This window comes from Globicephala melas, chromosome 1, assembly GCF_963455315.2.
Source record: "Globicephala melas chromosome 1, mGloMel1.2, whole genome shotgun sequence".
Lineage (NCBI taxonomy): Eukaryota > Metazoa > Chordata > Mammalia > Artiodactyla > Delphinidae > Globicephala > Globicephala melas.
The window spans coordinates 42,301,575-42,315,950 of record NC_083314.1 but is presented as its reverse complement, the minus strand read 5'-3'; the positions used below and the strand labels follow the sequence as shown (position 1 = coordinate 42,315,950).

Sequence of the window (14,376 nt, the reverse complement as noted above, 5' to 3'; positions counted from 1 at the left end):
TTACCAGGGGCAAGGGGGAAGGGGAATAGGAAGTTCCTGTTTGATGGACAGAAAGTTTCTGTTTGGGACAATGAAAAATTGCTAGAAGTGGATAGTGGTAATGCTTGCACAACACTGTGAATATACTTAATGCCACTGTACACTTAATGCAATGCACACTACAGTGATTAAAATGGTAAATTTCATGCTATATTTTACCACAACCAAAAAAAAAGAAACACAAAGCAATAAAATATAGAAAAAAACAACTTCAAAAGTTTCTCATGAAAATTTGTATCTCGGAAGCCCTGTATTTCCTACAGCAGTCAATCCCAATTAGTAGTTTCTCATACCTACGGTTAAACATACTAAGAATTACTGAAATCAACTTGTAGTATTTGAAACTATCATTTTTGGATTCATTAATTTATGTGTAGTTTTCAAGCTATGGTTATCTTAGAAACTAATTCATCCAGATTGTATGCAGTACTTTATTTGTAAGGCCAAAAACTGGGTGTGTGTCCACCAGTGCCAGGCACTGAGTTGGGCTCTTAGAACGCAGAAATGAAGCAGTCTTTGTTTTAAAGGCTCTTGCGGTCTCATGACGAAGACAGGCCGGTGATCACTGTCCGGAGGTGAGATCTGGTGCTTTTGGTGATGGCTGCAGCAGCCTCCTTCCCTTCTACAGACTTGCCTAAACGTCCTGCACTTGCGGGAAACCCTACTCTTTCCTCACCCAGCTAGGAAGGAGGCCTGAGGGTGCCTTGCAGATTTACTACACCTGCTATGTTGTTGACTCACCAGCTGGCAGAAGACCTATGGCCACAACAAAGGGAGGTTGGAGAATGTCAAAACCTTGATTTTTATTTTGATATTCATTTAGAGTAGGAGGGGTGGGGGAGAGAAGAGAGAATAGGTTTTCAAGTACCTGAAGTACCATTTCACAAGTTCCAACAGAAAGATTCTGATGCACACTTATTTATCAATGCAGCTATTTCATTTTTCATTCAAGTGATGATGGTTCTTAAGGAGTCGGACACTGAGAGTAAGAAAGATGATTGGAATCAAAGGATCTAGAATGAGACCTAGAGCAGGTTGGTGGCTGGCCTGAGGTCACAGTTACCTGCAGCTCAAAATATTAATGAGCACAGTGACCTCTGCAGAGCTTTCTTTCCTCATAACAGTGTTCTTTTTCTTCCTTTCTGGTACTGTTTTGCTAATTGCTTTATTAGAAGCAAGACTCAGAAAATAGAAACAATAAAGGTAGATCCGTTTGATGACTGGCTAACAGATCTGATAAAAGGTTTTATGAGATGGTTAAAATTACAATCAAATCTTTTAAATCAGAACCAATTTAAGGACAGCCCGTCTAAATTACTGAAAAATATAGAGAATATTTTTAAACAGTGTTTATTAATTTACCTTTCTAAGAAACTCAGGACAAGTGTGCTGAGCAGGGTCTTAGAAATGTTGGTTCTTTAGGTTTTTAAGAATTTTAGGAGATTTTTGTTTGTGTTTAAATGAGATTACTTGGATGCAGAGGAACTGGGTCAAACTGTCTTCCAGAGGGCTTCACTGAGTTACACCTTAAGGAACTTTATTAATATGATTGCAGGAGAAAGAATCTGCTTAAATCTAATTTCTCTGTGTTTCATGAAATTCCCCTTGACGGTGGCATCAGCTTTATTGATCAATATTCCTTTTACTTCTCTCCTTAAATTTAGCACAAGAAAAACCTAGTCTCTTGTATGTGAACATTGCCTGCCGTCAGAAAATGTTATTGCCTAGTGTCTTTTCCCCTTTGGAAAAAAAAATTGTGAAAGGAATTCCATGCTCAGTATTTAGCTCATGTTGGTACCAATAGCAACTATCTTATCTAGTCACCTCAGATTGCCTTCCCTCTTTTGTTTTGTTCTATCTCATTTTACATTATTAGTGGTGGTGATGGTGATGGTAGTAAACGTTTATTTGGGTAAACTATTTCAGATTACTAATTAAATAAGGTTATAAAAGAAATTGGAGTTCCTAGTCATTGCGTGTAAACAGGTGCTTTTAAATTATGAGAATGGGGACTTCCCTGGTGGCGCAGTGGTTAAGAATCCACCTGCCAATGCAGGGGACCTTGATTCGAGCCCTGGTCGGGGAAGATCCCACATGCCTCAGAGCAACTAAGCCCGTGAGCCACAACTACTGAGCCCGCACGCCTAGAGCCCGTGCACCGCAAGGAAGAGAAGCCACCGCGGTGAGAAGCCTGCGCACCACAACAAAGAGTAGCCCCCTCTCGCGGCAACTAGAGAAAGCCCGCGCACAGCAACGAAGACCCAACACAGCCAAACATAAATAAATAAATTAATTAATTATAAAATATTATGAGAATGGTTTGAATGCTGTTTTCTCTTCAGCAGTTTGAGTTTTTCTCCTCATTTGGTTTTACACTGCTGCACTGGGATGAGATTTTCTGAGTATCAGGAACCTTCAAATCTGCTTCTCCCCTGAACTAGCTACTATAAAATCTCAGTTACTAATTGACTTTTTCCGGTTCTTGGATTGTTTGGGGATTACATTTATACACTTTTCCTTTTTTTCATGACCATTAAAAAAAATAGTCCTTAAGGCTTGGGTTGAGCAATTTTCAGTTTGTGCCCAGTTGGAGTAGTGAACAGTCTCCTGCACAGCCCTGTGGGGCTAAGCAGATGTTGACGGGGCACGTGGCACACACCCTACCCACATGTTGCCTCCAGGAAAGGGGGGTTATCTTGAGCTACTCACATAACCACATGGGATCCAAGCTGAAAACCAGGCTCCCCAAAGTCTATTTTATAATCTAAAAATGGAGTCAAGCCTCAGCTGACATTCCCTCATTCAGTGAGGGGAAGGAAGAGAGGACAGATGGACGCTCTTCCCACCAGAAATTGGCTCTGACAGGCGGGCATTTCAAGGGGACCTAGCTGGTGTCTGATCCCAGTCTGTTAATAGTAGGAATTGCTGTAAGTAATGTCGAGAATCATCTGCTTGGGGGACTTTGGGATTTGCAGAGGGGAAGACAGAATTTAATTTTTTAAAAAGAACTATTTAATTTAAAGAACAAATTCTCCCGTGGACTAATTGACTCCCAGCTGGTCCTTTCTGGATCCAGGACTGTAGAGTGGGTACCAGCCAAATAATTAGTGTCTTGTAAGTAGTGTAAATTATTGTCACTTAAAAAAAAAAATTCACAGTTTTTTTTCCCCTCACTTGTATGCAAAGTGATGCAGGACATCAGTGACAAGATTTGCATGTTGTCTTGCAGCCTACTTGGAGGAGATCCAGTCGGTCCGTCGCCATACCAACAGCATGTTGGAAAGCACCAAGAACCAGCACCCCCCGATAGTGGTCCACTGCAGTGCTGGGGTGGGAAGGACTGGCGTGGTCATCCTTTCTGAGCTGATGATCTACTGCCTGGAGCATAATGAAGTAAGTCATTCTGGGCTTCTGAATCCTCCACCTTGGGGACCAATCTACACCATGGCCAAACCTTCACCTGTGCCCTTCTATTTCCACTGTTTAATGTCCTCTGTCCTGACAAGAGTTTTCCAGACCCATGATTCCTAGTTGGACTCTGACATTTACAACCTTCCTGATCTTTCGCCTTTCACTGCTCTGTGTAGAGACCCCGATAATATAGAAAAAGAGTTGAAACTGTGAGAGAGGCAACATTTAGAAAATCTGATCTTCGCTGGCATCAACTCTCAGAAGCCTGCAGTGTTTCGTAGAAGGTCTGGTTTTATTGTGGGTAATTTTCCACAGTGGGTTATGGGGTCGCATATAGTATAGATGCGTCTTGCATTTCTGGGATGTGTTCTGGCTTAACTCCTACGTGAAAATGTGTGTACTTTAAACACGTTTTTCATTCTTTAGTGCGGAGTCTTATTGAGGGGACTCTTTGCTCTTGTCTAGACTGGCAGTGATGTGTAGCAGAGCCGGGCAGATAATCCGAGGGCACAGACGTGGCCTGCCTCTGCTGAGGCTGGAGGCCCAGCTTTTCTCCCATAGACGCGGGCTGCGGCTGAATTTGTGCCCACACGGTGTGTGGCATTCCCTTCTTGCTGTAGGTCAGGGAGTTACACCGAGGGGCTTTTGATTTTGTAGAGATGAGACAAATGGCAATCAAAGGCGAAAGAACAATTCTTCTGCCTTCTATTCTCACAGGGGGCTTTAGGGGTTTTAGATGGCTTTCACTTTTTTTTTCTTAGGTTCTTTAATCACCGCTAGCAGCACACGTCCCGTTCCTGTTTTACAGATGAGGATGCTGAGGTCCAGAAACAATCTAGTGGCTTGTCCAGTGCCAGGTGGCCCTTAAGCAGTGGTGCCAAGGTTTGAAGTGAGGTCTCTCACCTCCTGGCCCTGAGTTATTTCCTGTCTTCACTCTGCCTCCAAATGCCAAGTGTCATTTGATTCTTGTTCAATTTACAAATTGTACAGCTTGGAGAATCAAAGGAAACTTTTGAAGTGGTGTGATAGTTTTAAAATCAGGAGATGTTATAATGCATGTTCTGTGAAGGAATTTATATAACAATATATGTATTTACTCAATGGTTTGAAGATCAGATTAAATATTGCCCCATGGAGTTTGTTATATTCAAACTTCTCGGAAAACGATAAATGCCAAGTTTAAATATGTTCAAAGGATTTTTAAGTTCCCTGCCTATGAAAGGTTAATTTTGGAAACTTTCAGTCTGTACATATGAATGCTTGTGCTGCTAAAAAGCAGAAGAGGAGTTATATCACATGTGGCCTATTGTTCAAACAAACATTCTATTGGGGAACAAAATGCCCATCATGGAATCACTTGAGTCTACATAACAGAAATCTCGTCATCTTCTGTGAGTTTTTATCGTTTTGTCTCGCATGAGATTTCCTGATTGTCTGCTTCTCTGTCACTACTAGAAGTCTCTAGGAGTTTCTAGTAGAGTGAATAGCTCGCCACTGAGTCCCAGATCCGCTCACTGCTGGGAAGACAGACTAAGATGCAGTGGATTCTGGGTACGTGTGGCTCAAGCATATCCGAGCTCCGCTGGCAGCACCAGTGGGCTCCTGGGGAGGAAGAAGGGCTGCGTCAACCCCTCCCCACTTAGAGATCTTTTCCTCATGTCACTTTCTTCGCCAGATTCCCCTTCTTTTCTGCATTCCCCATGTGCTCTTCCTCTGTTCCCCCTTCCTCCTTTTCAACTTGAGAAGCTGTTTTGTCAGTCTGGTCTGACATGAAGGATCGCTGTGTTCTGAGAGCTCTTTGGAGACCCATCAAAGGCTGAGCCTCAGTAACATGATGACATGAAGGCTCATCGATCACCAGATGTCACTGGCCCAGTGGAACATAACAGATGTCAGAGCCAGCGTGGTACAGAGTAAGGGGTTCAGCCACCAGGGCCTTGAGGGGACTTGGTGAGGGCTCAGGGTGAGTAAATTCTCTATGGTGTATCCAGACATAGCAGATTTCCTCAATGCCCAGTTGCATGCCAGAACATTAACTGGAATGTGGTCAGTCCAAAAAGGACTTCTGTTCCCATTGATATTCAAAGATAGCAAGATGACTCATAGTTTTCACTTCCCTTCCCCTAGCACATGTAGCCAGCCTTATCTGTCCCATTTCCCATAATTGCTATTGGTAGCCGGCTAGGAAGAAAAGAGGTCTCTACTTGTTCTGCTTCAGACCTGGCTAGTAAAATTCAAACCCTTATTTTAGAAGAGGAGTGCGACCATGTTTCTTTGTTTTTTAAACAAAAGATTTTGCTAAATCAATATAAAATTGGTTGTCCCATTTTTCTCCCGTCTAAACTTTCCCATCTTCTTTCCATGGCTTCTGGATTTAGGATACTTTATGTTTTAGTCTATAATCCATAGAGTTTTAATTTTGTCAGTGAAATGCCTTTTCTTTTTCCTGGAGCAAAGATGCTTAACCGTGAAGTCGGGCCGCTGCGAGGGGATTCTCCTGGGCTGCCCTGAGAAGCTTCTTTGTGCCCTGTTGCTTTTGGTCACTGAATGTTAGCTATGACATTTTAATGCCCATACATTTGTTTTCAAAACGCACCAGTTTCATGGTTTGTGATACTCTCTCTTGACCACCTGTCCCAGATTAGTTAAATTACAAAAGGTCAGGTTCTCACTAGCCAAAGAGCAAGATGTCTTGATCTTGCTGCTTTTCTGAATTGGTTATCCCTCCTTCGTAGAGTAGGGGGGTGGGAGGGACGTCTTCTAAGCAAGATGGAGCAAGTGCCAGCTGCCTCCGGATTCCTTGGGTTAGGGACGGTGGGCAGCAGAGCCTGTGGAAGTGCATCTTCAAGGCAAGCTGAAGGATTCTTTCATTGAGGACCAGGGGGAACTTTGTCTTGTCTCCAAACTGCCCTATATCACCTAGTATACTGTCCTTGAGTCAGCCTGAGGGGCTGAGTCTTACAGGCTATGGAGATGGTAATGACCATGAATGATAGTGGTGATGGCAGAGATGGAAGTGGAGGAGATGGTCAAGGTAAAGGAGATGGTGGCGGGGGAGGTGGTGGTGGTTGTGATGATGAGGAGAATGAAAATACTATAATAACCACAGCTAACGTGTATGTAGTGTTTACCATGTGCCAACACTATTTCAAGAGACTTACAGCTCGTAGCCTTCACAGTGACCCTACGAGAGAGGTTCTGTTAGTACCCTCATCTAACAAAGAGAAACTGAGGCACAGGGAGATGACCTCTTAGCTTCTGTGTGACCCTGCCTCTCTTGTCAAAGCCTTTGATGGGTATGAGGTAGGAGCAGCCTTATTCTATCCTTATATTCAGTGCCCAACACAGAGTAATGCTTATCATGCATTATGTTAAGTTCATTATTAGGTGCTCTGTGTTGTGTATCATGATGTCAGTCACTCTGGAGTAGAGTTTAGGCACAGACCCACTAGTTACCATCAGAAGCTTATGGTCCAGGCTCTGTATTTTGACTAATAGTTTAAGGATTCACATGCCTTTTTCTCTTTGCGTATTACCAGGGACTTGTTCCTTTTAAATCTGTGGTGTGCACTACTTAGCTAGTTTTGGAGAAGCGCGACTAAACAGGACGGCATGTATGGTATTGTAGCTACACACAGTTTGGAAATAGCTGAAATGACTTGAAAGTAAAGTAAGAAAAGACATACAGCTGAGTTCTTATTATTTTATTTCTGATGCTTGCTCAGTCCGCGCTGAGTTCGTGGGTGTGGTCGTTTGCCTGGGTTAAGGGCTCCCAGAGCAGGGGGAAGTATACCAAGGCCATGATGGTACATTGACTCCATGGTGCTTCTGCCTTGGCTGGTCCAGGGGGATGGAAGTGACACAAGTGAGGGGACACCGTGGCACCAATGATCCGCCGTATTAATTCCTTTCCATTGGAGATCTTCAAAGAATTTACACATTGGCAATCTCATTTAATACTCAAGATATCGTTAGTTAAAGACTTTCACTCCAAACATGCGTGACTGGTGCCCAGAGATTGTGCTTTGATGTTTTAAAGGTTTACACGTAAATTATCTCACTTGGTTATGCCTGCGATCCTGTGGGGTAGCAGGATGAGCATGAGTGTTCTTATTTCATTAATATTAATGAGACAGTGAGTAGTCTTTATTAAGAGCCTACTATGTGCCAGACACTGTGTTAAATGCTTTACATGTATTTCTTCATCTGATCCTCTGAGGAGGGTACTGTTTATCACCCTGTGTTACTGCCGAGGAAATGTCACTAACTTGGCCAAGGCCACACTGCCATTGGAGGAAAGCATCATTATCCTTATTTTACAGATGAAGAAGCGAAGACCCAGAAAGGGCTTAAATCCTACCATTGGGTCATGGTAGGGTTAAGAGTACCAAATCAGGTTTAACTCCAGCCTCTGTGTTTTCTCTAGTGGACTGGTCTGTAGTTAAAATATCACACCAGCGGTACACGACGACCAGCTTCTCCAGTTACTGTTAGGGTCTTTGACTGGGATAACCTAGAGGGGGCTGTCTTTGGCTTTCTCCTCTACCTGCACAGGGGCAGCAAGTGAATGCTTCCTGGATGAGGGAATGAGGAAGGAACCAAGGGAAGCCCCCCGCCCCGCCCCGCCCCATCTCAGGATCTTCTTCTCTTTTCTTGCAGAAGGTGGAAGTGCCCATGATGCTGAGGCTCCTCAGGGAGCAGAGGATGTTTATGATCCAGACCATCGCTCAGTACAAGTTTGTCTACCAGGTCCTCATCCAGTTCCTCCAGAACTCCAGACTCATTTGACCCCCGGCTTCAGCTCCTGGAAGAGGCGGCCAGCCCCACCTTCCAGATGGGGACGCACCTCCAGACAACATCTGCTCCCCCGGCAGGGCGCGGATGGCCGGAGCAGGCAGGTCACGGGCTCCCTGAAGACAGGAGCGCCCGGATCGTTCACAAACATCGTGTATTATTTTATAGGAGATAATTTATTTTTTCCCCCTTTGGAATAACTTTTGTGAATCATCGTAATGCAGTTTTCACAATAATATAGTACTTTTCCTCTGAACCACATTTTGACTGATCTGCATTGTAATAGGTCAGTAGGGAGGGTTGCCTGGTGGATTATTTGGGGGACAGAGGCATAAGGGAACACATCTCTAGTGAAGTTGCAGCCAGATTTGTAACCAGCCCTGAAATTTGTCAGCCTCATTGCTCACGTCCAAATCAAAGATGGCAAGAAAATGAGTTCATCCTAAAATATAAAAGATAAGGGCTAAGGCCCTTTCCTGAAGAAGAACAAAACTCTTTTCTTATATTTGGGGGCTCCTGCGGCTTGATGGGCAGTTCCTTCCCTTTCCCCTTTTTGCCCTCTCCCTCAGTAGTCTCTTTTTTCCTCCCAGGCTTGAGTTAAAGACAGGACCAGCTAGAGGAAATGCTCCCTTTCCAATGCAGTGATTGCCATTGCCCGGGAAGAACGAGGACTCTGTGTTGTATCTTTCTCAACCACTCCTTATTCTGGGCTCTGGAGCCTGTTCCCCTGCTGGAGACTGCACCCTTGATATTTGCTGCTTTTCCCTGTTGGCTCAGTGGACCCTAATCTGGTGGCCTCCGAGGCCCTGGGCCAGGCCGTCTGTGCGGCTAGGCTTCTTGCCTGTTTGAGAGAAGATAACAGACCAGTGTGGAAGAGAGAGGAGACATGCAGGCCCTTGATATTGTTTCTTATTTAAATATGAAGCGTGTGCTGACGGGGATCTGAAGGTCAAGGTGCTGGGTGCCATGGAAAGGTTATAAAGGAAGCGGTTGGGAAAGCTGATGTATGGGGGCTCTTTGGCACTCAGGGGGCAGGGGCCCTGCCAGGAGCCACCCCAAGTGTTATCCCCGCTGTGCTGCTAAGCATCTCCAGCCTTTGGCCTGCAGGAGCAGAACTAAGCCCACCCAGGACCTTGCAGTCCAAAGCTTGGCCCACCTGCTGAAAGACGGTGAGATTTGTGCTGCTTTCCTTTTCTCCATACAGCCCACTCTGGTCAGTTGTGGTATTAACCCTGCCCTCAGTTTGAAGCTCAGTCCTTAGTTCGTCTCCTTCTGGGCCTTCATTGGCCACTGTCCTTCTGAATTTTGTAGGTTAGTACATAATAAATCATGTTCTGCACAGTTTCCCTCCTGCTGACTTCTGGGGAATTTTCCCCTCTACTGTCTAGTTTTTCTTGATGCAACTTTTAATTGTGGCTTTGTTCTTAAAATTGACTTTTGCGGGTGTTCCATGATGCCTTCTTCCACTGCTCCCTTTTTTTTTTTCCTCCTGAGGTGCAAATATAAAGAAAGAATGGCATCCAGTCGACCAGAAAGAGTGTGCCTTTGTGGCTTCCGGTCACCACAACAGGCGGGTGCGGAAGCAGATTCCTGATGAACTACTTTGGGGTATGAATCAACTTGGTTTCACATCTGGCCAGGTGTTAGAGTGGTGGTTCTCTGTATTTGGACTCAGTATCTGCCGATGGAGGGCCTCCTACCTTCTCTTCCAAGGTCTAAAGAATCAGTCAAGGAGTAGAACTTCAGCTGAGCGCCATAGATTCTGGAATTTTGCTGCGTGATCTGAAAAAGAAAACCACTAGTATGACGTGTATTTTCAGTGGATCACAGCTCGTAACCCTCACTAGGAGACGCTCAGAAACTGGGTCATCGGCAAGCAAAGAGGTATTGTTTCCATTTCCTTAGGGACTTCCCATCCTTGGGATATTCTGCTGTTAGGGATGTTTTAACAGTTGGTCTGCCGTTACTGGTTTATTGTTTGAGGAACCACATCGGTATTTCTCTTTGTCTCTCAGGCCCCAGTGTGGGGTGTTAAAATGTCTCATGTGGGCAGCGTGTAGATCTGCTGTCTCTGAGCTCATCACTCACGGCCCTCCTTTCAACTCATCCACTGTTGCCACTTGGTGCTCTGGGAATATTCATGAACGCACAAAATGCAAAGAAGTAGGTTCAGTATCCAATTTCCTAGCCAGAGTTTGTATTGAAACTCAAAGGAAAACATTTAAAAGTGATTCCCCATATTTTGTTTTTAAAAACAAATGCTTTTCGCCCTTGAGCCCATTTTGCCTTCCTTTTCACGTCTCCAGTAAATGCCAACCTATCTCCTGTTAAATTAGCAGCAGCCATTTGAAGTCCTTTCAGTGGCATCTGCATAATAATTGCCCAGAGATGCTTTATATCTGGGAAGCAAGCCAAGGAATAAACCTTGAAGCAAAGTGTATTAAATTAGTTATCTAGTTAGAGCTTTTGGAGTGAGTTCCTGACGATGTATCAAGTCTGAAGCTGGAGCTATCGGGGTCTGTTGCTACAGTTTCGACTTGAAGGGAGAAAATTAAAAATGGAGGGGAAAAAAAAAAAAAAGATACCATCTTACAACAAAGCCATCCAACACTTTCAGGCCTCTGGTTTTGAAGTTTTTCCAGTTGAAATGTTTTGTTTCTTTCATCCACTCCCATTTGGATATATTGACCCAGTGTTCATCCTTGTTTACCGTGGTGCCTGAACCAGAGGGGCTGAGTTTGACGTCTTCATCCTTGAGCTGAGCTAAGCCTGTTTGAAAAGCCGAACCGTATCCTGTTGTGCTTTACTGGGTTCCTTGGGCTTTAAGCGCTTTTTGTGAACTCACTGCCTTGCTACGGCAACCCTTGCCTCACTTGAGTGGGCCATCTCCTGGGGCTTGGAGTCACTCTTTGCAGAGAGCACTTTGGATTCTCCTAGGCAGGCCATCCTTTCTTGATATACAGTCTGTATTAGCTGACCTCAGCCCAGTGGTTATGGAACACAACATGTGGGCCCGAAGTGTCCAGAGTCACAAAGCAGAATGTGCTTTTGAATCTCTCTTCCCCACTTCCAGTCGTGCGTGGGATGGAGAAAGTGGGTATGGTTATTGATTTTCTTTGGGCGGGGGTAGACCTGTCAATCGCTTGAGGTCAGGGGGTGGGCAAATGCAGGGACCTTCTAAGATGTGTGCCAGGGAGCTTAGACTCAAGGGTTGGGGATTGAGTCTGAGCCATCTTAGTGTTAATCTACCCTTCATTCCTCCTTCGTGTCGGGAGTAACTGTCAGGATCCCAGACTAAGAAATTTCCAGAAGCACCAAGTAATTACTGTTGGGCTCTTAAGGTGGCTCTTTGTGGGAATAGTTTCCTCTTGTTTTACCAAAGATACTTCTGCAACTGTGTTTTATTTTATTGCCTATGGATTTTATCAGACACTCATCATGCTCTTACTTAGTGATTTCTTTTCGTGAGCAAAGTAACAACTCATCTAGCACTGATTCCAAATGGAGAAATTTGGGGTTTTCATGGAGACCGCAAAAATTTTCCATTGGTCTAGAGCTTTACGGGTGACAGATTAGTTGGCCCTATAGGGTTGAAATAATCCTACTCGGCCCTATAGGGTGGACATCTCTAGCATATTAAATTATGTTTGACACTTCCCGTGAACTCTGAGCAAGTTAAGCACAATGGTTCTTGTCTTTGCCTCAGCTTCTAAGACATTTGGGGCAAAAGACCTTACTGGTGCATCTATTGAAAGTAACAGCAACATGCCTGGGAGAAATGGGCAGGTATATCCAATCAAATTCTGCCAACTCATATGTGTTGCCCCCAAAATTGCTGTTCTTCATGGGGTCCTGAGGAACTTGATGGCCTACTTGCCTGACACTCAACCTTTATCCTGCCTGCTCTCAGCTTTTGCATTTCTGTTAGAAACTCAGATGCGTGTTTTTATCCAGCTTACTACCTTATTTTTTTCCAGCTTAAAACAGCTGTGTCTTCTTCCTCAAGGCCAAACTAAAATGTTCTCTATTAAAATGTCCATGAGCCTGGCACTGAATAGCTGGCATCAGTCGATTTCACAGGACTGCATAATTTATTGTTGCTTGGTGCAGTGAAAAGGAGGATGTGCATCAGTTCCTACCGTTTGGAACTTTGATCAGCCCTCTCATTTAAAAACTAAATTCAAGGAACTTCTCGTTTTAAGACAGGAGGGCCAAAGCTGATGGGCAGCCTTGAACATGAGAACGCATCTATCTAGAAAGTCACTGTTCCTTCTGCCACGCTTTGGGCCATCAAGATCATTCTTTCCAAAAAATGCCATAAGCTTGCCCAGAGAAGAGCTATAAATGGGAAGAGAAAGAGGAAGGCTTGGAGTTTCTATCAAAAAGTTCCTGATTCACAAACAATTTTCTGAACTCGGTGATGTCTCTCCTACTCCCTCCCTTTCTATAAGGCCAGAGGGATGGAGATGAGGTGGTGATCCTGGGAAAGACCACGCTGTAGTGGGGAGATCTGTTTCACCCTCACACAGTTTTTGCTTTTTTTTTAAATTATTTTATTTTTGGCTGCGTTGGGTCTTCATTGCTGCGTGCGGGCTTTCTCTAGTTGCGGCGAGCTGGGGCTACTGTTCGTTGCGTGCACAGGTTTCTCATCGTGGTGGCCTCTCTTGCTGCGGAGCACGGGCTCTAGGCGCACGGGCTTCAGTAGTTGTGGCTCGCGGGCTCTAGAGCGCAGGCTCAGTAGTTGTGGTGCACGGGCTTAGTTGCTCCACGGCATGTGGGATCTTCCCGGACCAGGGCTCGAACCCATGTCCCCTGCATTGGCAGGCGGACTCTCAACCACGGCGCCACCAGGGAAGTCCGTACCCTCGCTCGTAGTTTTAAATCGTGTCCTCACCGTTGCAGTGGAGCTTGACGAATGTTCTCGATTCTGATGCCTGCCTAGGTCTGCTGCTCAGAAAGACCACTTCCCCTCGCTTGCTGGTGGCCCTCCCTTTCCTTGCAACCTTATTAGCAGAAGATTTGCTCGACCACACGGCTCTGGAGTTAGCTATCACAGCTCCTGTGCATCTTCTTTTTTTTTTTTTTTTTTGCGGTATGCGGGCCTCTCACTGTTGTGGCCTCTCCCGTTGCGGAGCACAGCTCTGGACACACAGGCTCAGCGGCCACGGCTCACGGGCCCAGCCGCTCCGCGGCATGTGGGATCTTCCCGGACCGGGGCACGAACCTGCGTCCCCTGCATCGGCAGGCGGACTCTCAACCACTGCGCCACCAGGGAAGCCCCTCCTGTGCATGTTGATTGCGCCTCTCCTCCGGCCCGGGGGGGCTGCAGAGCGGATTCCCCTTCCCAGCACATCGTGTTTCTAATCAGGGCATAAAAAGCAGGTAAGACGTCAATATATCAGTAGTGACGGCAGTTCGTTGGCTCACTTGAGGGCACAGGTGGGACTACTTTGTGATGTCACCCTCTTCCAAGAGCACCCCATTCACTTAGGGCTACGCCGGCCTTGTTTTTCCTTTGCTTTATGGATCAGCTCTCGACGGCACACCTTTTCTTTCCTTTCCCTACCCTTTTAGCAACTCCTACAGAGCAGCTGAATCTAGTCATAGGTAATCACTCTCTTCAATCTCTCCAAATTATGTAATTCGGAAATCTGATTTTAATCCTGAAAAGTCTATGTAGTTTCAAAAAGTAAAATTTGGCATTTATGTAGTTTCAAGGAATGAAATCTGGCAAAGGGAAATAACCATAATGAAAATAGCTAGGTGCTGTCGGCAGCCAGGAAGCTGTCTTTACCCCCTTTCTCCCCTTGGCGACGGGCACTGGCAGTACTAGAAGGAGTGGAAGATAAGCTGGATCGATGGTCAGTCCTGTTTAGGACAAAGGTTGCACCACTCCCTCAGGCTTCTTTTGAGGCGAGCTGACATGGAGCCACAGCGGCTGCATTTGGCATCGTGACACATGTAGTCGGATTAATTTGTTTCTAGCCTTCTCCTGCTGACTCTGTTCCCTTCACCGTCACCTCTACGCAGCCTGGCCAGTCTGGTGAAATGGGTGAAGCTCTGGGCTCCACAGGGACATTTCTACGTTGCCTTGTGATCCGTTCTCCACTGTCTAGGGAAGGGCAGGACACG

At 45.4% G+C, this 14,376-nt stretch overlaps 1 protein-coding gene across 2 annotated transcripts in view; it reads left to right on the top strand.

Annotated features, from left to right (window-relative positions):
- PTPN14 (protein tyrosine phosphatase non-receptor type 14) overlaps positions 1-10,320 on the top strand; it is a 167,490-nt gene extending 157,170 nt beyond the window's left edge. For both annotated transcript variants that reach the window (XM_030873006.2, XM_030873005.2), the window contains 2 exons: positions 3,269-3,432; positions 8,110-10,320. In XM_030873006.2, the coding sequence (XP_030728866.1) occupies positions 3,269-3,432; positions 8,110-8,238 (293 nt within the window). In that variant the 3' untranslated portion in view covers positions 8,239-10,320. The remainder of the gene's footprint in view (positions 1-3,268; positions 3,433-8,109) is intronic.
- The last annotated feature ends 4,056 nt before the right edge of the window (positions 10,321-14,376 follow it).